The sequence below is a fragment of the Cyprinus carpio genome, unplaced genomic scaffold, assembly GCF_018340385.1.
Source record: "Cyprinus carpio isolate SPL01 unplaced genomic scaffold, ASM1834038v1 S000006493, whole genome shotgun sequence".
Classification (NCBI taxonomy): Eukaryota; Metazoa; Chordata; class Actinopteri; order Cypriniformes; family Cyprinidae; genus Cyprinus; species Cyprinus carpio.
This window is the reverse complement of record NW_024879166.1, coordinates 358942-385000: the sequence shown is the minus strand read 5'-3', so window position 1 is coordinate 385000 and position 26059 is coordinate 358942. Positions and strand designations below refer to the sequence as shown.

The 26059-nt window shown below is 38.8% G+C and overlaps 2 protein-coding genes across 2 annotated transcripts in view; both read right to left on the bottom strand.

Annotated features, from left to right (window-relative positions):
• Nucleotides 1–26059, bottom strand: part of LOC109083683 (E3 ubiquitin-protein ligase RFWD3-like) — a 512102-nt gene that overhangs the window by 159733 nt on the left and 326310 nt on the right. The window lies entirely within an intron of this gene.
• Nucleotides 4601–26059, bottom strand: part of LOC109052180 (phospholipid phosphatase 3-like) — a 30360-nt gene continuing 8901 nt past the window's right edge. Inside the window, exons 2-6 of the mRNA XM_042754310.1 lie at nt 13970–14124; nt 11457–11740; nt 9793–9850; nt 6079–6255; nt 4601–5982 (exon numbers count right to left, since the gene is read on the bottom strand). Of these exons, the coding sequence (XP_042610244.1) occupies nt 5881–5982; nt 6079–6255; nt 9793–9850; nt 11457–11740; nt 13970–14124 (776 nt within the window). The 3' untranslated portion in view covers nt 4601–5880. The remainder of the gene's footprint in view (nt 5983–6078; nt 6256–9792; nt 9851–11456; nt 11741–13969; nt 14125–26059) is intronic.

Genomic DNA, 26059 nt, shown 5'->3' with positions numbered 1-26059 from the left:
AATGGAGCAATGTACTCCATATCAGAGAAGGGAACAAGACTGGAACTCCTGAATATAAACAGCCAATTAATCCAAGCTAATTCTATTAGGAACTGAGCTGGCATCATGCAGGGTTGAAGCCGTGAGCCGTCGAGCGTGGCGCGAACAGTGCCGATACCGTACAGCGATTTCATCCAGCTCATTTTGCCGGTGCTGAGGTTTAGCCTTTTCCCAGAGCAGATTAACGCCACCGTCATAAGCTGCGGTGAGAGTGTAAATAAAAAATGACGATCATTATATAGCAAAGCGTTTGCAGCTTTGGATTTATGAGGTAGTTTTAGTGCTTCTTTGGGGGAAACCGCAGCGATGCCGGTGCAGTGTTGCTGGCCTTTTGTTTGCAAGAGTTCTTGATAATGAGGTGATAGGCTCATAATCAGATCCAGGGAGGTATGTCCTACATCTGATTGCTGTCTCAGGTATCAACGCTCGCGTCTGGACGGACTGGAGTGAAGGGAACCTACGTGGGAGAATACATGTGAGAGGCATCCTCCATCACACTTGATTCTTATCTCAAGACGTCACTTTTATTTATAAGGGCAGCTATTTTTGAATGTTTGTTCCCACAATTTTTTATCAATCTCATTCCCTTGAGATATGAACCATGTGTTGGTCAAAGAAGCACATTGGGTAATCTTTATTTTCTTTGATAATCAGGGGTGAAAGGTCTAAAGTATTTCACAGGCTGCTATTAGGACTCAATCAGGCAGATCGAAATGTCCAGAGGCTAGCCAGATGCTACTGTTGGAAAAAAGAGAGCGCGCAGAAAAAGACATGAAAGAAAGCATTTAAAGTCAACATGAAATTGCAGTAACATGTACTACATTAACCCAGGTAAACAGATAAAATTCCACCCTAGATGTTTTTTTGTTTTTGTTTTTTTTACTTGTGGAAAGTTTCACTTACAGATCCAACAGATTTATTGATGTGAAATCCATGCAATGCTGTCAGTTTCAGTGTTATGCTAAGGCTTTGCCTTAAAGTTGGCATGAAACATAAAGCTGGTCACCACCAACTTTAGGTGTGGAGAAAAATGTCCTAGTCTAGCATTTGCCATCTAGTCATCGCCAATACAGTTAAATCACCTTTGCATAGTATACTTAATCTTTTAAAACATTACATTTTTGGCTAAATGTATTCAATGAAAGGGAAAACAGTGGCCATGTAGCTAAAATAAACTTTGTTTCCTTTAAGTTGATGAAAAGATCATGTGATGCACTTACTACCACAAATGCAGCCATTCTAATGACAACAAAACATGTATCTCCAAAACTTCCTTGTCAAAGAGCATGTGAACTTAATTTTGGTAAAAAGTTAATAATGTAATGACCACATGTTAACTTTGACAGCACAGTGTTTAATTATTTTCTTATTTCCTGAAAAGTAGCGGGTTTGGACCTATTATGTTCCCGTCAACAGTGATGAAATTCAGAGATTATGCACTCACAGTAAAACCAGTAATCTGTATTAAGAAAATAAATGGGGTGAATTTCGATTTCATGTCTTTAACATTTCACTGATCTTTTTTCCCAGGGGTCTTGAGTTTCATACTGACACCTGTTGGTATGGATGTATGAAGATTTTGTTTATTAAGCACTACCATGTCCCAGCGGATTTTTTATACCCTTTAATTGATTCATTTATATCAACCATGCTACACACTTCAAAAATGGACATACTTGAACTTAATAAAAATGATGGCTGGTGCAGGAAGGCTGTGTGTTGCATTCCACTGGTCTGCTGTGGACAGTGCAGCTGTTTCCTGGATGGAGGGATTTTGCCCTGTGGTGGCTGTAGCCATCATGTTCATTTTATTACTCCAGAAGACACTGCTTGCTTAAACATTTTAGTTTTCCATTCATAATTATTCTGTTTGGACTGATGGATCAGAGTGCACCTTTAAATGTATTTACTATCTTTATTAATTCATGTCTCTGGTCTTTTTTTTTACACAAATCTTGAAGTTATGAAAAAAGTTTTCATATTCTTTCATTGAAATGCAATAACTTTCTTCACCTCTGAAATGACACTTTTCTGCTGACAGAACAAAAACCTGCAAGTGCAAGGAAAATAACATGATCTGCTAATATTACAGCCTGCTTTTCAACAGTCAGGCAGACTCCTTGTGGATAAAACCACGTCCTGTCCTAAATAATTTCTTGCTTAATACCTTTATACGTCAGGTTACAGAAGTTAAAGTCATGAAATGCAGTTCCTAACCCATCTTACGCCTGTAAAATGTTTCTGAGATTCAGTGAGAAACATGTAATACGATACTTCATTTTATCTGCTGGGAATTGATGGTTTGAGAAAGGGGAGGGGCTAAAATGAGAGGCCTTGGTGACATCATCAGAAAAGAAAAGTTGTTTTAGTTAAATTCTGAATAAAGATTATGAAGATTTTAATGAATCAATATTAACATACATTTAAATATCTGGAATAATGTGGATATTCTAAATGATCATGCTTACTTTTAGTGTTTTGTGAATGCTGTGTCATGTTGTCTTTAAAGTAGCAGGGAGTTTTATTTACAGGAAGAATCTGTCTTTGCTTATCGCTGTTGATTCCATCCTGCAGGATTGTGGGGCAGAGTGAAGGCCGTTGGAAAAGTCATAGTGGTAAGACAAGTTGAGCAAAGTACATTATGTAAAAGAGCAGGGCCATTCATTATGGAACATGCATACTACACGTCAGGTATGAAATATGTTCCCTGGTAACAACATTGTGAAGCAAAACAGGCCCCAAACCACGGTCACATTCCTTCCCACCCCAGTGCCCCACACCCAGAGCCCCCGACACCTCCCTGCACCACACCAGCAGCCAACCGCAGAGCCCCGCCCCCCTCTCGCCCCTCATTCCACACCTCCGCTCATGCCTTTACTGCTACTCGCTCCCGCTCTCTCTCAATTGCTTTATCTCTCCTTTGCTCGCTCTGATCTTGGCTGCCTTTCATTCTGCTCACTGTGTCTGGAAGTACACTGGAATAGAAAAAAGAGAAGGAAAAGCAAACCCTCCTCCTCTGCTTCTAGCACTTTGCCAGCTTCTATCTGGCCAGGAATCACAGTGGTAGCATGACCCCAGAAACAGCCAATGCGCTCCACTGCACTCAAAAAGAGAGAAAGAGGGAGAGGGAAATGAGGGGCTGAGAGAGAACTGGAGGGATTGGATGTCTAATGTTAAACTAGTTTCCTCTAAGAGCTGCTCTTTGTGTTGACATAAATGTTTCATTATTTCTGCACTTTAACATTTTGAGTTGAAGTTAAGGTTTAAACTTTCGTCTGATAAAGCAATGAGTCACGAGAGGTTGTGCATTAGAGATTTTAGCACAGATGGTGTGCTGGAATGTTCAAAGGCCAGTGTTTGTGAGTCAGTCTTGTATTGCTTGCTTTGTATTATTTTGTGGTACTCAAGAGGTCAAAGTTTGGCCTGTTAGCATTAGCAGTTGGCTACAAGCCCCTGCTTGCAGATGTACTTGCAGTAGCTACGCTATCTGGCAGCAAAAAGCTTTTTTTCTCTCTCTTTCCATTGACAGCTATACAGGCAGATATAGCCATTTATTTTAGAGAAACAGATTTCAATTTTGTTTTCAAATTTCAAAAGAACAGCAATTATTTTTTTAGTATAGAGTAATATTTTGTAACATTTTAAATGTCTCTACCGTCACTATTGATCAGTTTTGTTGATTCTTGCTAAAAAAAAAATGTATTTTTAAGATTCTCAGTAATATTGCAAACCAATGCATTCTTTTTATTTTATTTATTTATATATATATAATTTGGCTCTTAGAATTGAGCAACAGACTTATGATTTTCTATGTCAGCTGCCTTTGATGTTACATAAAAATGGTGGAGAACCGTGGACTGGGTGACTCTTGTCATATTTAAGTGCTATATGTACCAAGAAAATTCTTTCTGGCTAAATTGTACTTAACAAGCTGTGAGTAAATTGTTTCCATGGTTGTAATTAGCATCACAGGTCACAGAACATTTGAGTCAAAGGCTGAAAAATGTTGGGGAATGTGTTTACGCTGCACCTGAAGAATGAACTCCAACAATAAAGAAGTGCAGCTTGGGCTTTTATGCCTTTTTTATTAGACAGGACAGTTGAGAGCAGGCAGGAAAATATTGGGTGGAGAGAGGGGGACAGGATCAGCAAAGGACCTAGAGACAGGAATCAAACCCGGTAGCTGTGAGTCAAACACTAACCACTAGGCTATCAGCACCAACAGCTTGTGCACTTAATGTAAGGTGAAGTACAATGGCAGACACAGCAATATAATAAAAGACACCTAGATTCAATAAATTAACATTTACACAAATGCATTTATTCACAATAATTCTACTGCTAGCTAATATAGTTCATTAGCGAATATAGAATATTGTTCTTTAGGTTTCTTCAGTCGCAGAGCAACATAGCAATTGACTGCGTTAATATAAAATCAAACTGATGCACACACTCACAGGTGTGTTTATCAGCTTTTTTACAGCAGCTTTACTCATCAGTGTGTGTGGGTGGATGTGTGGTTTGTTCTGTCATTACAGAATAGGAGAAAATGAGATACAAATATTGAACATTCATTTTATTGGTTTGGTTTATTAATACAGTGGTTATTTCAGCCGCACAGGCTTTTCACAGGGGAAACCAACAAATAAAATGAAACTAGATAAGTAGAATATAGCTTTCTGACAATCTGTGGCTCAGTCACTAGTCTCTTTAACAATTAGCAACAATAACTCTGCATACCTGATCAACACGAACGATAAAAAACATATATAAACACGTAAAACAAGAACCGATGCTAATACTTCTGAAAATCTGGATCGTTTATAAAATGATTTATTTACATTCATTCTGAATAATTATAATTTGGGGAAAAAACAAACAACAACAACTAAAAAAAACAAACACACACACACACACACACACACATGGCACTGACCGCAGGAAAGAAAGTAAAACACTGATTAAAGAAGACAAAATATAAAATATTATCTGTAGTATTTCGACGATTCCATAGTGTAATTCAAGTGCTATGAGTAGTAAAGGGTACACAGGTATAGACCCCCGGTCCACTGAGCATTTAGGGCGGGTTTCAAGCCCTCATTATGCGGAGGTGGGGGGGGGTGAGGAGGTTGTCGGCTCAAACCTCCTTTCAGTCTCACTCATGCAGTGAAAGTGGTTAGTACAAACATAGAGTTTAGCCCACCTTAATACAACACAAGCTTAATAGCATTAGCATCAAATCTGTGCTTTCATTAACAGAGGGTGTCTATAATCAGCACCGCTATGATTGTGCAACAGCGCACCAGAACAGTGGTCTAGCCAGGTCTGATAGCAAACACAAGGGGGTGTGGTCCGAGGCCAAAGCGTTTTTGTGATTGGTCCATTTGTGTCCAATGGAAATTCATTAGACTGGGCCTACAACAGTCAACATGAGCCAAAAAGCTTGACATGTTAAATGACTTATTACTGTGATGTGTGAATCTCTAAGCCTGGACTACCGGTGATAAATTATAAAACAACAATTATTAGCAGCTTCAACTATAACGTATTTCAAAAATATAAAGGATAAATTTTTATATAAAAATATCATATATCTATGGAGGGCTGATACGTTGCGGACGGGTTTGTTGAAGGGTTAGACGTATATATATATATATATATATCTATATATATATATATATATATATATATATGTTACTGTTCTTCTCTTAGAGTGCACAGAAAATGGTTCTCTGTGAGGATTTGTCAAGACATGAGCATGTTTCAAAGTTCTTTGTCCCATTCCCATTCTTTGCTCGATCACTCCCATTTTCACTTTCTCGTGTCTCTCAGGTGTCTCTGTTAGCAGACGGTCTGCTGGCTGGACAGGGGACTCTCCAGAGACAAGCTTGTTGGAGACATGTCTGGACGAGACGTCTTAAACATGGACGAAATATAAAAGGCCTGTAAGAAAATGTTAAAGTGAGCACACAAAAAGTACCTTACACTCCCAGCTTCATATTAACGGTAATCTAGAGCATGTGGCGACGTGATTCTTACCACCCAGTACGCGGTCAGTCCTCCCTGCAGGAAGCCAGTCAGGACGTCAGTGGGGTGATGGCGGTAGTCTGAAATGCGAGTGAGTCCTGTGTACACTGCTAACATCACCAACATGAACTGCAGTAACGGTCGCAGGAGCCGCGCCCCTCGCCATGACAAACGCGCCTGCAGGTAAAACTGGGCAAAGATAGGGAGTTTCAAGAATGATTAACTGATAAAAGAGTGTACAGACTAATAAATAAAGCTTACAGAGTGTGTGTGTGTGTGTCTGACCTAGCTAAACTTCTGATGACACATTTCCTCAAAAATCGCTTGGAAGTTAGCTAAATCTGATAAACCTCATAAACCATCCTCAAAAGACTAAATGATGTGCTTATTTTAGTTCAAAGATGCCAATAGTGTAAGCCTGTTTTATAAATAGCATAAGAACAAAGTCTGCATCAAAAAAAAATCCACCCTACATGTATATATTATCTAAATGCATGTTATTGAACTTTAATTATCTTTAAATTAGCTCACAATACTTGAGAGACAAAATTATTTAGGCCTACTACAGTTAACTATTTTCTGTATCTCCACCCTAGAAGTGGAAGATGGTATTAAAAAGGTTCTGTTCCCAAATATAGTGAGCATCGCAAACACTGTCTTCACATTAAGTCTGTTTCAAAAGTTATCTTGTCTCGGTCAAATTCCAAGGCAATAGAGTGGAAAATGCCAGAATATACTGTGACCAGCTTCATCCAAGAGGCCAGCATTGTTGCAAAAAATGTTCTATGTAATTAAAAATGTAATATCGATTATCATCATTTCTGTACGCTGCCTTCACATGCTTTTCCGCTTTTGAAATCATGATTACGAGCTTGTCGCATTCAAGTGCTTTGGTGTCAAATTAATAAAATGTAATATTCCATTGGTTGATAACCATAAACATTCACCGCGCTAGATAGTTAGCTTGCTGACGATTACGGAATTTCAGTCAAATACTATACATGCTTATTCGACTGTTTATAATACACAACATGCTTCAAATGATTGTTCATATATATACAGTATTGTGGCAGGAGGAGCAAACGACAGACACAGTGGGTGTGGCGTCAGGCCTCCAAGAGGCTTTTATTAACAGAAATGTAACAAAAAGAGGGAATAAAGTGTCCAAAGGGGAAAAGTGTTCAAAATAAAAAGGGAATCTGGTGTCCTAGTCATGCTGTGGGGTTCATGTAGGTGGGCAGTGTTCAGAAAGGAAGGGTCCAGGTAAGGGGCGGAGTCCAACAGCCACATGCACTCCCCTCTTTGGTCCGAGGCACGAGGAGCAGCAGCTTCTTCCAGCGGCTGCATCCGTCTCGTTGCCCTCAGTGCTTGAAAGGACTAGACAACCTGGCATCCTGATCTGACGGCCATGTAATGGGTGCGGTCCTTGTCTGGACCGCAGGTCTGGCAGCTCACGTGTCTGGTGGTGCAGGAGTCCCTCTATGCACCTTTCCTGGACTGACAAGGACACCAGCATGCAGGCACAGGAAAGAGACCAGTCTCCTGAGAAGAGGCACGCTTGCCATTTAAACAGCGGCGGTGATGAGGCTCCATTTGTGTCAGGTGTGCCTCATCACACGTCGCCAGCCCTGGCTATTTCAGCGCCCCTCCTCTCTCACACACCCACTCCTGTCATTGCCTGGTGAAGGGCGGCGATTAAAGGAATGGGGTGACGATGATAATTGGGGGGAGGCAGCTGACTCGTCATAGTATAAATAGACACTTAACGACAAGGTGATGTAGTTATTGTTGAAAAAAACTGCAATTGTTGTACTCTCCACCATGTTAAATGTTTATGGCCTGCCCAACTGGAAAACTCAATAATCAAAATAATCTCAGAGTATCCCTGTAGTAAATACGACTTGAGAAGCCATTCATGTCCAATTTCCGATTAGGAAGCTAGCATGTGAAGGCAGCATTAGAGTATCCTGTTGTTGGCTTAAAAACTTGCAAACACCAAATTGAAATGAGTTGTGAAGTCGAGTTTTCTTCATCAAAAATGTACCATGATGGTGCATTCAAATTACGATGACTAGGAGTAGTCCCGCCTTCTAAATAAAAGAGGCAGTTGGCCATTGGTTAAGTCATTGCATTACTGCAGCTGTCGTTATAAACTCCGGTTGTCCAGAGACTCATGCTTAGGATTGCGAATGCACATTGGCTAGACCAACCCAAATATACACTTTTTTTATTTAAATGCTATTTGAACATTTATGGGACAGTTGTGTCAGATTTTGTTGCTGACTTGAAATGTTATTTAGATCTAAGTTTGGCTAGCATTTTTTGAGAGTAGACTGAGTTGGTCTTGTATCCTGGAAATAGTTGTCTAGAGGCTTTGAAAATATGGACGCCAAGTGAACTAACCTTCCTCGAAAGGTACTTCAATGCTTGTGTTGCATTACACAGACTGTTCCAAAACATCAATTTTGAGGCTACGTTTTAGTTAGGATTCTGCCTTAGAAGTAACTAACTTTGGGAACAGAGCCATATGCTGAAAAAAATAGTTAATACATGTTAATGATACCACCCTGACAAGCTAGCTTTGCTACACGACAAATATTAGGGAAGATGTACACTATTGGGGTCAGTGGGTATTGGCTGTAGATGAACTTTATGGAAGTTGATGTCACACAAGGGACAGTGAAACATCCCAGAATTTAAGCACCCTGGTACCCCTCCCATCAGCCCCGTCACAGGTGTTTGGCTTCCTGCAGTAAAGCCTGGAGCAGCTGGCGCTCAGAGCCTAAGCATGTGGCTGCAGGTCAGACATGCAAGGCAGAGCCAAGTCTGTACAGTGCGGCGATTGGCCGGGATGGAGAGAAAAAACAGGCAGAGAGGACAAAGAGCCTGGCACAGCTTTTCTATAGGCTTTTCCCTCACTCTGTTCATGTTCTCTCTCTCGCGCTCTCTAATGAGAGTTGAAGAGCTCTCCCGCTTTTAGAGCAGCCAGAGGTCCATGAATTGAATTAGATGAATGGTAGAAAATAGCTTGTTTTTACACAGCGGGCGAATTTTCTTTCCTCTGTTCTAAACGTGATTGGCACACAAGGCAGAGTAAATTCTGATAAGGTTTGCGGGGCAGTTGAGTGAAAGAGAAATGTGAATGCTATTGAATGTCTTGCTTTATGATCGTTTGCAAGCGTTTTGTCATTTTTTTCCCCTTATTGTACCCCTTCCCCAGGCCATAACAGCGAGTGAGAGAGAGGGGTTTAACTGAAAGAAGCCTGTCTATCGCTCAGCAGGCCAAAGCTCCCCCCTCCCGGACCCAACCCACAACTAAACAAGGCCTCCTCTGTCTTCAGCTAGCTTTCACTCGCTCTCCCTCTCTCCGCTCATCTATTCATCAGGCCTCTGGAGAACATTCCCTCTTTCACTCAAGCCTTTCTTTTCTGCTTGAAGCAAGATGCCTTTTGGGAGTGTTTTTGCGTTCTCAGAGCCTTCTTCTTTCAGTATGAGTTTATTTGTGTGCATTTGTGTGAGTTGAAGTTTGAGAGAGTTTCTTGTCAGTAGGACTTTTTTGGCATTTTCCGCACATGGCAGGGATGGGAAGTGAAAGCTGACAACAGAAAAAGCTCCTCACTGGAATCTGGCAGCAAGCACAGTCATTCGGCGCTACCCTGATGTGTGTTTGAGTTTGCGTGTTTGAGTGTGCATGTGGTAAATATGGCCACACACGGCGATACTCACTGCCAGGTAAAGCATGGTGTACATGGCAAAAGATGCATGGCCCGAGAAGAAGGACTTTCTGTTTGAAAAGAGGAGAAGGGAAATATTACCAACTAAATGTCATAATCTCGCAAATCATTAAACCGCTGCAGTGCTTTATGGGCCATAACATTGTCTCCATGATGTTATATTAAGCAATCATAAGCATACATGTTATTTTAAGCAAATTCCTTTATATTTCCATAAAAGATACAATGTGATCAGTCAAAAAACATCCAACATTTGCACTTGAAAAACTGCACCTTTAATTAATCATACACTGTAGCTCTGTTCCAAAATCTAGTGAGCCTCGTACCTAGGCAGCATCACTAGATGTTTAACTACGCTGTTTTAAACACCCATTGCTACATTCCATTCTGAAGTACCCTAATCCTTTCGAAGGGTTTACCCTCCAGAGTGAGAGCTTCAAAGGGATTAAGGGTGTAGGGAACCAAAAAAACTGTGCCTTGGAAGACACTTCTGTGTCATTTTGCTGAGACAGTTAAGGGGGTGCCAACATCACACAATTAAACCTCCGCAAGCAATCATGGGAGCAAAGTGTCCATCAGTTGCACCCTTCGAAGTGGCCAGTTTTGAGTAATTCAGTTTGGAATGACCCTTCAATATGATGGCCATGATTGTTCTCACTCTGATATGCCCTTTGGAGGTGAATTTATTCTGTTTGGAACATAGCGCAAGGTACCTTCTTTTGGCCAAATATTAAAGAACCATAGCATTTATTCTTCATAGAGTAGACAATTCTAGAATGCATTGCGGCAAGCTAACCCTTGTGGCAAAATGTGATTTGTTGTACTGAATGTGCACTTTTATCATACTTCAAATCTTTTAAAGTATATTTTTATTGTGTTGTTAGCTTGGCATCCAAATATGCATACTTCCCTACATATAGTAGGTGAAAAATATTGCATAAAAAGATAGTATGTTCGAATTTCGAGTATTTATAGTAGACAAATTGTACTCGGGTGACCAACTACTTCCAACAAGATTCTGATGTGCTCGTCTGATAGACACTTTATCCTATGAGACCTTGTGATCAGAGTTGTGAATGGCAGTGAAGCTTTACAATGAACACTGATAGGTTACATGACAACAATGACAACATGATGGATATAGTACGTCTAGATTACCTTCATACTACACACATTCATACAACATGTTAGGGGTGGCCAACATCGATCCAGGAGAGCCAAGTCCTGCAGAGTTTTGCTCCAACCTTGATACTCACCTGCTTGTAGCTTTCTAGTAACCTTTAGACCTTGATTAGCTTGTTTAGGTGTATTTGATTAGGGTTGGAGCTGAACTCTGGTGGACTGTGGCCCTTCAGGATGGACATTGGCCACCCCTGCTACAGTACATGGGGTATCCAGTTCTACTCCTGTAGAGTTACCTTAGAGTTCAGAACCAACCCTAACTTGATAATTACAGGCAGGTGTGTTGAAGCAGGGTAGGAACTGAAGTCTGCAGGAACTATAAGTCTCCAGGAGCAGGGTTGGAGACCCTTGATATAGATCAATAAGCACTCTTTCAAAAGAAGTAACCATGCAAATTTTGTACAGAGCCTAGGTTTTGGAACAGAGCTCATCTTATCTCTGTGCCTCCCATTAAACTCCTTGCACTTCACTTACCGGGCCTCCTCCGCTATCTTGGAATTGTTCCCGCAGTTAACATCTGAGATGTAGGTTCCGGGTACACAGTTGAGTGATTCGTAGGTCACATTGCACGCAGACAGGAAGTGGGGACGGAGTCGGCCCACACTCAACTTCGCCATGTTGGTCAAGGATTGCCCCACGCAGCATCCAAACAGGAAACTGCCCAGCTCCTTATACAGACAGGACACGTAAAGGTTGCGCACAAATGCCCTTGAGTGCACAACTCTGAATCGTACCCGGTAACACTCTCCGACAGCAATCTGAGACAAACAGGGGACACCGCTAAGGTTACAGCCATGCAACACTGAGTTAAATACTACAAGCTTCATGACGCCTTAAATAATTCACAGCACCTTATACACATGCTCTCTTACACAAAGAGAAACTCTAGTTCAATAGCAAAGTAGATGAAAAGAGTAAATCAATAGCCTTCAGTAACAGGAGAACCGTGGACTTATACTACTATGGACAGGACGTCTCGTAGAATGCGAAAATTAAAATTCTGTCATCAGTTACCCTCATGTTGTTTTAAATCCATACATTTTTTATTCTTTCAGGCAACATCAAAGGTCAATTTAAATGTACTGGTCACTCTTTTCCACAGAATTACAGTTATTATCTTGAATTACTGAATCCAGTGAATGCAGGTGTCCAGGCCTTCAACCCTAAATTAAGCCATGTGAACAAGCTATTCACTGTCTTCAGACTCACTAGAAAATTCCAGGCAAGTCTGTTGGAGCTAAACTCTATAGTTCGTTGGACCTCCAGGAGCAGGATTAGACACCCTGTTATAAATTCATTAGTTGATCAAGTTCACAAAACCAGTGTAAATGACTGGTTCACAAATCAGCTATGATGCACCAATTTGTACATAATTGAGCCTATGTTGTCTGATGAACAGTGCTATTACAAATAGATCTTTATTATTATTATTATTATTATTATTATTATATTATTATTATTATATTTGGACTGGTTTTTGTGGTGTGTTCTGTACTACTGGCACTAGTTGGACCCCCATTGGTGGATCTGTAGATGCTTGAACATGATGAATCGGCTTTGGGCAGTTAGTGAGAAAGATCATTCTGATTAGCTGTTTAGTTTGGCGAACTAGTGGACGAGAAGATGTGTCAAAGGCAAGCAATGACAAAGTTGAGGGAACAAACATAGAGCTAGTTGTTCATCTTTATCTTATTTGCGATGATATCCGCAGTCATAGCTCTTTCAGTTTCTCTTTATGAATGATGAATACAGACTACTGCCACCTGCTGGTATGGAGAGTTATTTCTTCTCATGTCGGTGCAGAACATACATGCAGTTTTGCTACTGGCTGTAGTCTATTGTGGTAGAAATTCCCCTACGCACCTGAGTTAAGAAGAGTTGTGTCTCCCGACACAGAAATTATACTCGGGTGACTTTTCTGACCGCAAACCGCGATAGCTCTGACCGGGCTGGGGAACCAGGACTAAGATTATTCAGTTAAGAATTACAGCTTCCCTGACGCCTAAGAGTGTCTCACTCTGAGTTGGACGACGTCTCGCCCCCTATGAACATTATCACTTGGGACTAAGATCTCTAATGTTTGACTAACCTGCTGTGCAGCAGTAACCAGACAGACTCCAAACAATGCCTTTGAATATGCTTTAATCAAAGAAATGGTTACTGATTAGTTACCTCAGCTTATTCCTTTGATCATGTATCATTATTAGTAGTCTCAAACAGATGTAATGTTTCATTTTTACAATCCTATTTAAGACTAGAACCTTTTCTGTTTCCTAACATGTACTCAAACGTTAGGCCTGCAAGGAAAAGAAGTGTTACACATTATTTGTGATCAACTGATTTTTATGATTAATTGATTATATTTAAAATTTCCTTTACACTATACACTGTGTTAAAGTGCAAATTGTTCACCTAGATCCAGGTAACATGAGGCAACAACGCGGTTTTCATTACCACTAGTTCTTTGATTTGGTGTGTTTGGGCCTTAAGTATTTTTTGTTTTGCCATTTTTTACTTTGTTCACATAGTACAGTTGGAGAGAGGTCAGGAAGCAAAGTGGGAAAGAGAGGGAGCCAGGATTGGTAAAGGACCATGAACTGGGATTCAATGTTTGGTCGCCTGAAGTGCAATTATACCTACTTGACAAAGCGCTGCCCATAAGGCTATTGATTCCAACAGCGATTCACAGCTTATTAGTGATAACTTAAATTTTGGTTTATTTTTTGTACAAAGTTTTCTTATGTCTTCTGAAGGATTGAGTTATATTGACCACTTTTATCATACTTTAATGTTGACTTTGCACCCATTTTGATACTCTTTGCAAATCAATGGAAAAGAACAATTCTTGAAAAAAAAATTGTGTTTTTGAGAAGAAAATGATTCAGACATGAGGTTGAGTAGATGAAGACAGAGTTTACAGTCTTGGGTGAGCTATCTCTTTGCAGTCTTTCAACAGGTGATATTTCAGTTTATGTGTGTGTTCTCACCGTAAGTCCTGTGATTATGACCCCGGCTATAAGCATGCTGTCAGGAATGGCCTCACTTTCTATGTAAGGGTAAGTGATGCTGGTGTCCCCGCAGAAGAAGCCCCTCTTGTATGGAGTCACCGCTTTGAGATCACAGGCGAAGAACGGAATGGAGGCTGTCAGGAGAGAGACAGACGGGTTAACGTTTCTGTTGAAACTACCTGAAGGAATGTTCTTCTGTGCATGTCAGTGTTTCTCTGGCACCACAAGATCAGACACAGAAACATCTTTAATGCTCTATTATGTGCAATTAGAATTGCAAGTGCAGTTGAGATATTGAGAATGGCACTGTCTTCCTGATGGGAATCGAGATCCAGCCTAAGGAGCTGACATTCCATGCATATCTCTGGCAGAAAGAGTGAAGGAGGGGGTGGGGGTTGAAAGAGAATGACAGCACGGATAGATGAGGCATGTGGAGAAGAAAAGACCCTAAAGAATACAGGATTGAGGTCAGAGACTATGAGGAGGAAGATGGAAGGTTTCTTGCGAGTTGTGCTGGGAATGCGCAAACAAATCTATTACACACCTGGATGGGCGCAGGCAGGTGTGTTAGACACTGGCTAGACTAAAGTGTAGAAATTAAGTCTTGAACACTACTGTAGCTTGCAGAATTCCTTATGCTATTTATGGCAGTGTCTGGGACTTTTTCTATCCCCTTGTTAAACAATGACTAATTTAAAAATTAAACATTGTGGCAGTAGGTCACAGACAAGTTTCCAGATAAGTAAACCAGGATGTTGTTCCATATGGATGGGTGAACGCTCAAAGTATAAATCAGTAAGCATATAGGTCATCTCCAAGTGCATGTGCTCCAACACATTGCGTAGTTTAATATTAATATTACATTTTTCTGATAATTAGTTTCATGTCATGTCCGATGAGTTATAGATATAATTTTTTTGACAACTAGATTTTTTTGCTTTCATTTTCTCCTTGGTACCAACATATGCAAGTCACATGTAAGTAAACTGTCCTCTCAATGGTCAGAGTTTACGCTTTAGGATTCCACTCATTATGGTTATCCATCAAGATTGGTTGACAAGTTAGCTCTGCGATCTAGCTCCTTTTTGCACACATACACATGTACAACTGCATATAAGACTCGATTCAATCAAGACTTCAGCGGGACAGCATTCTTGCAATGTACCTGTTTTGTAGAAGAGCAATGACATTTTAAAATAAAGAGGTGTTTTTTTTTTTTTTAAACCGATAAGTAAGGTGCTTTCCCACAAAGTCACACAATAGATTACCTATTATGAATTATGATAAAAATTGGACTCTTTAGTCCATTGGGTCAGATTGCTTTCTCACTGCAAGTGAGATTATTTCAGTTTGGCCAAGACTTCCTCATTCAGGTGATCTCAGACTGGTGTGGATCTAAGCAGGACTGCCATATTTAAATATGCCTAAACAAACTAAGGGAGAAAATGCTCCAGTTTCTGCTCCAAACATGCCAGGTGTGAAAACACCTTCAATAAATAATTAATTTTAAGTACTAAAAATGAGTTTAGGCATCACTATATTATAATGTACATTTTTTGCATACGATTTGTTAAAGATTGCATTTAAAGTTTAACCATAGGTGTTCAAGGACAGCAAAGGTCTAAATGAAAAAAAAAATAATAATAAATAAAAATCGGGACATTAGCATGTACAATTAAATATATGAATTATCAGCTGTTGTAAAGAAAGATATTAATGCCATTTTAATAACTTCCACCAATTTGCTAATTTAACCATCTCTTCAAAAACTTTGTGTTTTTGATTGACTAGTTTTCTGATGCTAAAAAAAGCATGGGTTTTTTGCTGTTTACAGAGTCTAGTGTTCTCACACAGGAAGGTGCCATTTCTCAGGACCTCTTTTCAGCGATATCTGTCGGGAAGTAGGAACATTTCATGTGTCAAGCAATCACTTACAACACCTTTAATGGATAGAGAAGAAGTGGCTAATTATTAATTATATAATCATTACTGGAAATAAATGTGGAGTACATAGTACTGATGTGTAAATATAGATCTGTACCGGGAGTTGAGTATGAATATAGAAGTGATGAGTGATTCAGCTGTTGAGTTCTTGGTTGTTGTTCCCTCTCTCTCTCTCTCTGTTTTCCCCCCAGGCCCAGGGCCCATACGGTCCCATGCCCTTGATCCACACAGAGCATGAGACTAATCATTAACCCTCCACTCTGTTCCCCAGCTGGAATAAACCCAGCCACAAACACAGCCTCTGCCAGGGAATCTCTCAGTGTACGTGACCGCTCGTTTTCCAGGGCACATGCACATGCTTGCACGCTGCAGGGGGACCAAAACAGATCCAGAGATGGAAAGAAAGTGCAAAGTAGGTCACTGTTGGCTGTTCATGTAGACAAATCGTGATCATTCAACTAGAATATTGGGTGTCATTCACTAATAATTTTGTATTTGTATGCAAAAAAATTGCAACACACGCATATGCACCTTATTCTAATGTTAATGAATTCTGAGATTTCTAGAATGAACGACCGCTCAATGTTACTAATTTGCATAAACACACCCATCTCCATATAAGGGCATTTCGCACAACCTTTCATGCAGCCTTTCAGTACTCCTGTAATGAAATTAATGACTTCGTTAGATCCTCAAGCAATGCTAATGTGCCATTCTCAAAACCCCAATAAACACTTTTTATGCAGTCAGTTTATATTAGCTAGTTGTACACGGCATATCTACTTTCTCATACAGAAAATAAATAAATAAATAATAAAAATCAAAGCATAAGCAATAAATCACTTTATCTTACCATGATTATAAGGCCACCCAAAGTATTGGGTTTTGCATATTTGTGGTTTCAGTTGAATTTTAGTCCGAAAGAAATTGGTGAATCATGGTTGGTTCATGAAAGCATTCACACTCAGATTTCACAAACAAATGTACGCATACGCACTTAGTAGTGCATGAGACCCATTGTGTTAACTAAGGTCTCCCACACACTTCAGTTTTTGCTGCATCAACTAAATCCAATGATTTTAACAAAAATGGTGTGTCACAAACATGTAGGAGCAAGAATTGCAAGGGTTTGCAAAAGGGATGCACTTTCATGTGACCAAAAAACTGAGTAATTTTGCTGTTGACCACTGAGAATTTCAGGCAGGCTGATCTAGTTGCCCATAAATCCAATTTGCTGTATTCCCACTTGATTTCCAGCATATCTTTTTACATTCTTATTGCTCAAACGCCCCATAAGAGCCCTAACAAGCACACATACAGACTTGCATATCGAAATGAATGCTTACGAACACTCCCCCTGAAAACACTGATAAGTATAATCAGAATTTAACACTAAATTTGTACTGTGTACATCGCTGACAGCTGCTTTTCTCAGAATAAGTGGAGGCCAAACAAAGATAAGGTGAGACGCAACATCCTGCACTGATGAATATGTAGAGGTGAAGAAGACATGCTGTTGACGAGATAGCACTGAGTTACACGTCAGCACACCCTGATCTGACCCTGATCCTGCTTTCGCTCGTTCTCACCGTAGCGCATGCTTGACATTTCATGCTTTGGACAGGCCTGTACACTGTTACCCTTCAGGGTCCTCTCTGGGCCGGTCACATGTGTTTGTGTGTAATCGAGATCTCTATCATTAGCTCTGGTCACCATGCAGGATACAGATCTGAAGGGCTGGTGACCAATCTCCTGTTCAGCAGGCTTTTAAACAGAGTCCCTACATATTCTATAAGGCAGAAGATTTTATACATATTTTATACGACACTCCTTCAGAGAATTTTTCCTTCAGATTTATTTTTTAAATGTTTATTGGTTACAGTCCACACTTGAGGTAAGTCGGAGGTATATTGGGACAAAAAAGGGTCAATGACATGGCACTCTTTTTTTAATGATATTTTTTTGGAGAAGCATAAAGTCAGAAATGCAGTGAACTGAAGTCATAATAAAACAAGCTTTATTTATAAATGATTGAAAAGAAAACATCTTGAAGTATTTTGACGGTCATTTGTTGTGTCTTATAATAAAACATAAACTGCTTATTCATATTGCAGTACTAACCCCCCCAACCAAAAAAAAAAAAAAAAAAGGAAAGGAAAAAAAAAAAAGAAATACATAATTATATGAATATAAAGCTATTTGTAACAAACACTTTTTAGTTTGAAAAAAATATATATATATAAAAAAAAAAACAGTTATTAAGATAACAGTGTGCATTCACATGTAATCAAGTTATTATTATAAATAAGTTATTATTTCCATAATTTTGGTGGTTGGACCCATTGTTATTTAAGTATCATTGGCATCCTATTATAGTGTTTTTTGATGTTTTGAATCAGGGTTTTTTTTTTTCATTTAATGTTTTAGTATTTTTTGTGTGTTTTTGTCATTTTTAGTACAGTAGTTTTTGTATTGTTTTTTTAATCTATGTTTATATACATTTTATTCATTTTTATTTCAAAATTACTAAATTAAAATGATCCCTTGAAATAAAAGTTTTTTGAACACTTTATTTCAGTTAATGTTAATTTTATTTCAAGTAACAAATATGTTTGATAATAGTTTTAATTTTAGTTTCAGTTTTAGTTAACTATAATAATAACCCTGGTTGGATTGCATGACAGTTCTATTATTTAACATGATGAGTCACTGATTAAACGTTTCCTGAAAATGATAATAAAAGTTTTTCAAAACCATGAATGAATGGCATATGTTAAAAACAAACATGAATGACTTATAAAAATGTTTTTTTCCTTTTTTTTTTTCTTTTTTGACCCATTGTATAATTATATTGATTAAACAGTCATTATAAATTGATGTTTATTGTTGTGTGATGAAGACAAATTCTCACATTTCAGTATTCTGGAAATCACCTATGAAATCATTTATTTTGTGCTTTTACTTGTTTTAATTTGACAGTGAATGGTACTGCACTGAACATTCATCCCCCACTATATCTGTCTACTAGATGAAGAGCGGATGAGAGGGGTGAGCTGAGCTTAGAGCTGGTGCAATCCTGTGAAACTGCTGATAGAGTAGTAGACTGCACGTCTGGGGACAACTGTGCCACGCTAGCAAGCATTATATCACCTACGCCAGAATCTGCCACTGCACTTTAAATGGTCCGGCTGACAATATTGAAACTTTTACTCGCATTAAAATCTTTGTAAATTTTCCTAAATCTAAATTTAATTTTGCAAGTCTTCCTCTGGCCAGTTCATCTTTCAGGAAAGCTGGCCAATAACTGTCTGCTTGGCAGGGATGGCAACTGTAACTCTGAACAACTTCTCGCTTTCCTCGCTTGCCCGTGCTGAGGAACGAGGTGAGGTTAGCAATAATCTTCCAGGTGTGCTAATCCTCTTATCGGTGCGCACTCACACTTGGGGCGGGTTGGCAAATCAGTAGAGAAACCGCACCTTAAACTCAGCCTCAGCTGAGCACACTTAACACAGAGCGACCTCACAGGCCGTGTTCACGGTGGTCCATTAGCTCATACCCCCAAAGGAAGCTCCTTATCACCAAGACAGCATATTAGCCAGCGGCTAGCTGCTGTCAGCTGAGCTAATGATTAGCTAGATCAGTCGTGCTAAACTGGGTAACACGTACGCACCTCATGCAGACAGGTCAAGGATTAAAAAATCAGTCCAACGGCGCCTTGAAAGACCTCCTAAAAACACTGACACACTTTCAATTTCAGTTTACACTTCTCAATTTTTCGTTTATTTTGGGCCAGTCAGAAAGATAGAAATAAGGCTGTAGGTGAAGAAAGATCTTTTTTTATATATATAGACTTCACTATATAACACTTCCTCCTCATGTCATGTTGTGTAACCATCAGTTTTTCCATCATACCCTGAATAAATGTGAGTGTACACATCTTAATCGTCAAATAAACAAATAAAAAACCAAAAAATATACTTATTTTTTAAATGTAATAAGGTATTTTTATTTTTTTTTACAAATATTATGAATAGTTAATTCATAAAATCATTCATTTTTTGGGGCAGTCGCACCACTTGACATTTTACAACCTGAACTAATCTGGTCTCGTCATAAAAATGTCATTTGATCTGATGTTTGAAGAGACTTATCAACTTTTACACACAGTCATAGGGTCCATTCTATGACTTCATTTTATTGGTTGCACCACATGACTTTAGCAGACAAACATTTTTTAAAGTATAAGTAAGAAGTGAAGCAATTTTGTTTAAATATATTTTTATTATTTTAAAATAATAAAATAAATAATAATAAAAGTTTGTGCTAAATACATGGTTCACACAAGGTCCTTAAAATTCCTGAATTTAGCTTATAGAAATGTAAGATCTGAAATATTTGAAAAATTACCTTGTTTTATTAAAAATAAGTGCTTACAAGTGTTTTAAATTCAAACAAATACAGGTATGTGATTGGAATATATGAGAAACAAATATTTTATTTTTGGAGAAAGTATTAAAAGTCTATAATATAGTCATTAAAGTTTATAATTGAGTCTTTATAACAGTTGATGGTAGCCATTGACTTCTATAGTATGTAAAATTACTATGGAAGTCAATGGCTACTGTCAACTGTTTGGTTACCAACCACTATCTTCTTTTGTGTTCAGAAGATGAAAGAAAATCATACAGGTTTGGAACACATGGAGTATGAGTAAATTATTTTTGGGAGAACTATATTCAATAGTCAATTAAGAATATCATGTACTTAATGGTATAGTCCCGGGGAGAAATGGTTTTGTCTGTATGAACTTGCAAATATTTAGTTTTTTATTTTTTATTTAATTTTTATGATATCAGAAAAGTTGTATTACCCTGACAATTGTGACTTTATTACAAAATAATTTTAACTCAGGAATGTTCATAAAATAAGAGGTCTAATCAAGTCATTGTATGTATGAATTTTAAACACTTTTTAATAAAAGCATCACTTTATCAACCAAGATATCAGCTCAAAATTAGTAGCTCTGCAAAACATGCAAGGCTAAATGAGATAATGACACTGAACACGTATCAGATGTCTGCTGTCATTAATGCTTCCTGTATCAGTGACACGTCTATCAGTTCATTTAAAGAACAAGGCCAGAGGGGCTGGTGTGTAAAAAAAAAAATCTATGCCGTTCTGGACTATTGTGTAAAACGCAGCGAAACACTTCCATTAACGCTGAGGGACGATGTCAGGATCAGTGACCCACCCTAGCAGACTCACTTATCTAGAGGACATCGCTAATGGATCCGCACGGTAATGCAATAGCCCATATCCACCGGTCTCTTTACTCTGCGTTTATAACCTAGACCCAGTCGATGCTATCGATTGAGGTACATTCTACATGCTGTTCCATTAACGCGCCAGCGTGCCGGTGGAGTAGCAGATCAGACACACAAGTCCATTAGCAGATCACATCCAAAAAGCCATAGCCCAGAAATCCTGGAATCCCGGAGACAAACACAGCCATGATTCAGTCTTTACCGAGAAACACGCCACAGCTTTCCCCGGCTTTACCCAAGCCCAGAGCAAACATGCTACACACAGTAGACAAGCAGCGTACATGAGTCCAAATGAGTACTGTGAGGTCACTTCAACCACAGCTACAGAGCTTCACAACAAACCTCCAAACCACTGGCTGGCCGCACGTAATCTGTCAAGCAGCTGTGAGCAAACTCCAACACCTTGCTGGAAGAGAGCATACAGGGAAAGATGGATGGAGAATGCGAGAAAGCAGGCCAGAAAAGATAGGAGATAAACATCAGGTTCAACTGCGTGGTGTTGCACAATCTGCTCATGGTCTGGGCCATTTTTCAGTCACAAGAGCGAGGGAAGAGAACATTAGATTCAATCCGTGCCTCGCTTGGAAAGAAAGGATCTGGTTCTAATTTACACTTCTGAGCACCACAGCCCAGAATGAGCTCACCGTGAAAGAATAACAATAAAATAAGATGGAACAAGAGACAGAACAACAGCAGAGAAGCAGGGGACAGAACTGCGCAAAAAGCAGCTGGGAGTCTTTCTTTTTTCCATGTAGCTCATTTGTGTTGGTAATTGATAGTAAACAAAAAAATGCTATGCACTTTCCATCAACTTTTCTGTGGTTACTAAAGTCATTTGAGAAGCTTTTTTTGTGTGTGTGTGTGTGTGTGTGTGTGTGTGTGTGTGTGTGTGTGTGTGTGTGTGTGTGTGTGTGCATTGTTATGAGGTTGCTAGTGTTCTGGGTGGTTGTTATTGTGTTGTATGTGGGAACTAAGATGTTCTGTGTTCAACTCACACTTGTGATTTGCAAGCGTGGTCGGTTTCTGCTGTCAAGAGTCACAAGAGCCCAATTCTGGTCATGAGATATGACTCTGGTCCCTCCCTGTTTTCACTCTTTTTAGCATCTACCAGACAAAACGACCAAGTACTTAGAAAAGCAATAGAACATCTCTCTTCATCGAGGTGTAATTTAAGATGCCATTCATATAAGCACTAAAGTATATTTATTTCTTTTTGTCATACGAAGGTCACACTAAAGCTGTCATCATTTTATATAATACTATTATTTTATTGTTTTATTTGTCCCAGGCCCACAATTTCAACCTTAAAATATGAATGTCCATTATATGCTGTATATATAACAGTAAATCTATCACTTGTGTACAGAATATTTTTATCATATCATTTCCAGTCAAACTTTGAATTGTTAAATTCTACAAAGTGTGAAAATACGGTTTAATTGTGTGTATTTAGTATACATTAAATGCTAGTAATGCAATTAGCCTTGGCAATATAAAGATGCTGGCTATTTTATTCCCAAATTATTCAAGATGATATTTCTTAGTCATGTATATCAAACACATATAATTTGGAATGTGGTGAAAATTACATTGGTTAATAATAAAAAAAATTAAGACAATTTTATTATTATTATTATTCAGAAAGGATGCATTAAATCGATCAAAAATGACAGTAAATACATTTAACAAAATATAATATTTCTATTACAAATAAATACTATACCTTTGAAATTTATAATAATAAGAAATTATTTTCTGAGCAGCAAATCAGCATATTAGAATGATTTCTGAAGGATCATGTGAAGACTGAAGTAATGATGCTGAAAATTCAGCTTTGTGTCACATGAATAAATTACACTTTAAAATATTTTCAAAAAGATATTTTAAATTGTAATAATATTTCACAATTTTACTGTTAGTGTATTTTTGATCAAATAAAACTTTGTTACTGTATAAACCAAATAAACAATTAAGACATTAAAAGGAGTTTTTACTTTCTAAAGTCCACAAGGCTGAAAGTTCCATAGTTGAAAAAACACCCAAATATAAGGAAAAGTAAGCAATGCTTGCTTTAGCATGCACTAACAATTAGCTAAATAGTCGAAAAAAAAGCCCTCAGTGTTTGAGGGGATGGAGAAAAGAACGAGAAGAATAGTGAGTGTGAGAGAGAGTGAGAGTTTGCCAGACAGAGGCGATTAGTGGCGTTTCTGGAATGTGAGGTCAGTGAACGAAGCTCAGCTGAGACCTACTTTGTAAACAGGACCCCTCCTCTTCATAACAACACACACACACATACACATCAACACAAACACCTAATTATGAGAATATACACTTATTCCCGCAAAAACACCACACAAACACCTCAAATTCACCACAAAACTGGAGGTCGGCTTCAGAAACCACTGGTTCCACACGGACGCACTAGCATGCAGATACACAAACACCTCTCAAAACCACAGCAACCGCAATGTCAGTATACAACCACATGGACATCAACTCCACACAAACGCAGACTAAACGTTGCGCACGTTCACATACATGCAAGTGACCCCAGACGGCCTTGGACTAGCTATATAAACAACAGGTAGACAGTCTCTATTCTGCATGAAACGACAAATCTACAAGCACAAATATGGCTGACTAATGTGTTGAGGCAGACGATGCTAAAAAAAAAAAAAAAAAAAACTGGAAGTTTTCTGGGAACAAGGAGCAAAACGTTCTCTTTGTCACGGGAAGTGAGTGAGAGGTGGGATGTAATTACCCACCAAATATTGTTTAATCTCCGTCATTGTGTACCTTTTGTTTTCAGTGACTTTTTAATCAGATAAAAAGAGCCTTCGTGGAAAAATATGGTCAGGCGTGCATGAGTTAGAGTCACACAGACGAGACAGAGCCGTACAGATGATATATCCTCTGGCACTGCGGCTGTGTTTTGGATCACAGGACCATCATCCACTAAACATCTAATTGAAGCTATTGTCTGGAAGAGAGTCTGTTTTGGGTAGACGGGCAGAGCTGATCTTTGTGAAGAGAGAGAGATTGCTCAAGGGGTGACATTACTCTTTCTGTTGTTGCTTGGTGTTCTGTTGTGTCTACCCTGATGAGCTCACACTAAAGACAAATCACACCAAGAACAAAGACGCAGGCCTGGAGAGGAAGACAGGAGCGACGCACGCACAAACAAATACTAAAGCTTCAGCAGTCTTCAAAAGAATGATTACCAACAGAGTCTGAGGAACCTTTATACGTCCTTATAATGTCACAGAGCATTTTAAGTTCCTATGATGTCACTGAACATTTTAAGTTCCTATTATACCATGGAACCTTTGTTCCAATGATGCCATAGAACTGGGATGCAAAACTCCTGGAGGTTGCCACAGCCCCGAAGAGTTTAACCTTAGGGTTTAACCCTATTTGAATGTACCTGATCCAGCTAAACAAGTCCATGGCATGTGTGTTGGAGTAGGGCTGGAACTGAGTTTTGCATCCTTGCCATAGAACTTTTTTATGTTTCCATGATGCCACAGAAACATTTTCGGTTCCTATGATGTCAAATGACCTTTTTAAATTTCAAAGTTCTTACGATGTCACAGAACCGTTTAAAGTTCGTATGACGTCACAGAACCTTTTTAAGTTCTTATGATGTCACTGAACCCTTTTAGGTTCTTATGATGTCACAGAACCTTTTTAAGTTCTAATAATGTCACAGAAACTTTTTAAGTTCTTATGATGTCACAGGACCCTTTTAGGTTCTTTTGATGTCACAGAGCCTTTTTAAGTTCTTATGATTTCACAGAACCCTTTTAGGTTCTTATGATGTCACAGAGCCTTTTTAAGTTCTTATGATGTCACAGAACCCTTTTTGGTTCTTATGATGTCACAGAGCCTTTTTAAGTTCTAATTATGCCACAGAACCTTTTTAAGTTCTTATGATATCACAGAATGTGCCAAATACATATGTACAAGCACATGTAAATTTATTTATTTTTTTTAGCAAAAGTAATATCACAAGAGAACCTTTTTAAAGCCCAAAAGGCAAAAAAGACAAGGCATTTTTTGGTCCAGGCGGCCCACCACCAATTCAAGATATGTGTGTGTGTGTGTGTGTGTGTGTGTGTGTGTGTGTGTGTGTGTGTATATATATATATATATATATATATATATATATATATATATATATATATACACACACACTATACCTGTCAAAAATTTCTGAACATTAAGATTTTTAATGTTTTTTTAGAATTAGAAGAATTATCTTCTGCTCATCAAGCCTGCATTTATTTACACTGTCAATACAGGAGACAAACCAATGGGCCACTGGCTGCTCGCTGTCCCTGCGTGATGTTCCTCGGCAAAAAACAAAAAACAACAACATTCTGTCGGGCCCTTAAGTGCATCGGCCCACCGGGAAAATGCCTGGTATGCCTGATTACCAATCCAGCCCTGCCTCCGAGACAACTAATCCCACCAGGATAGGAATGTCTGTGAACGCTGTTTTTCTGTCACAATGCTTCTCATTTATTTCGACCTTCATCAGATTCCCTAACAAAAGCTAAATGTCTTCTTGTGTTGCCAGGACAGCTTCATCTTTCTTCTGTTACCAAAAAGTACTATGCTTGGCTGCAACACAATGAACACTGAACCATATGGCCAAGTCAAGAACTCTACACAGCAAAAAATCGCTTGTGATAAGAAGATACTTCTAAACATAAGCTGCTACCAAGAAAGAGGGCACATCTACTTTAACATTTCTGCATCTCTATGAAACACTGCCAACTTTTCCTATTTACCCTTCAAG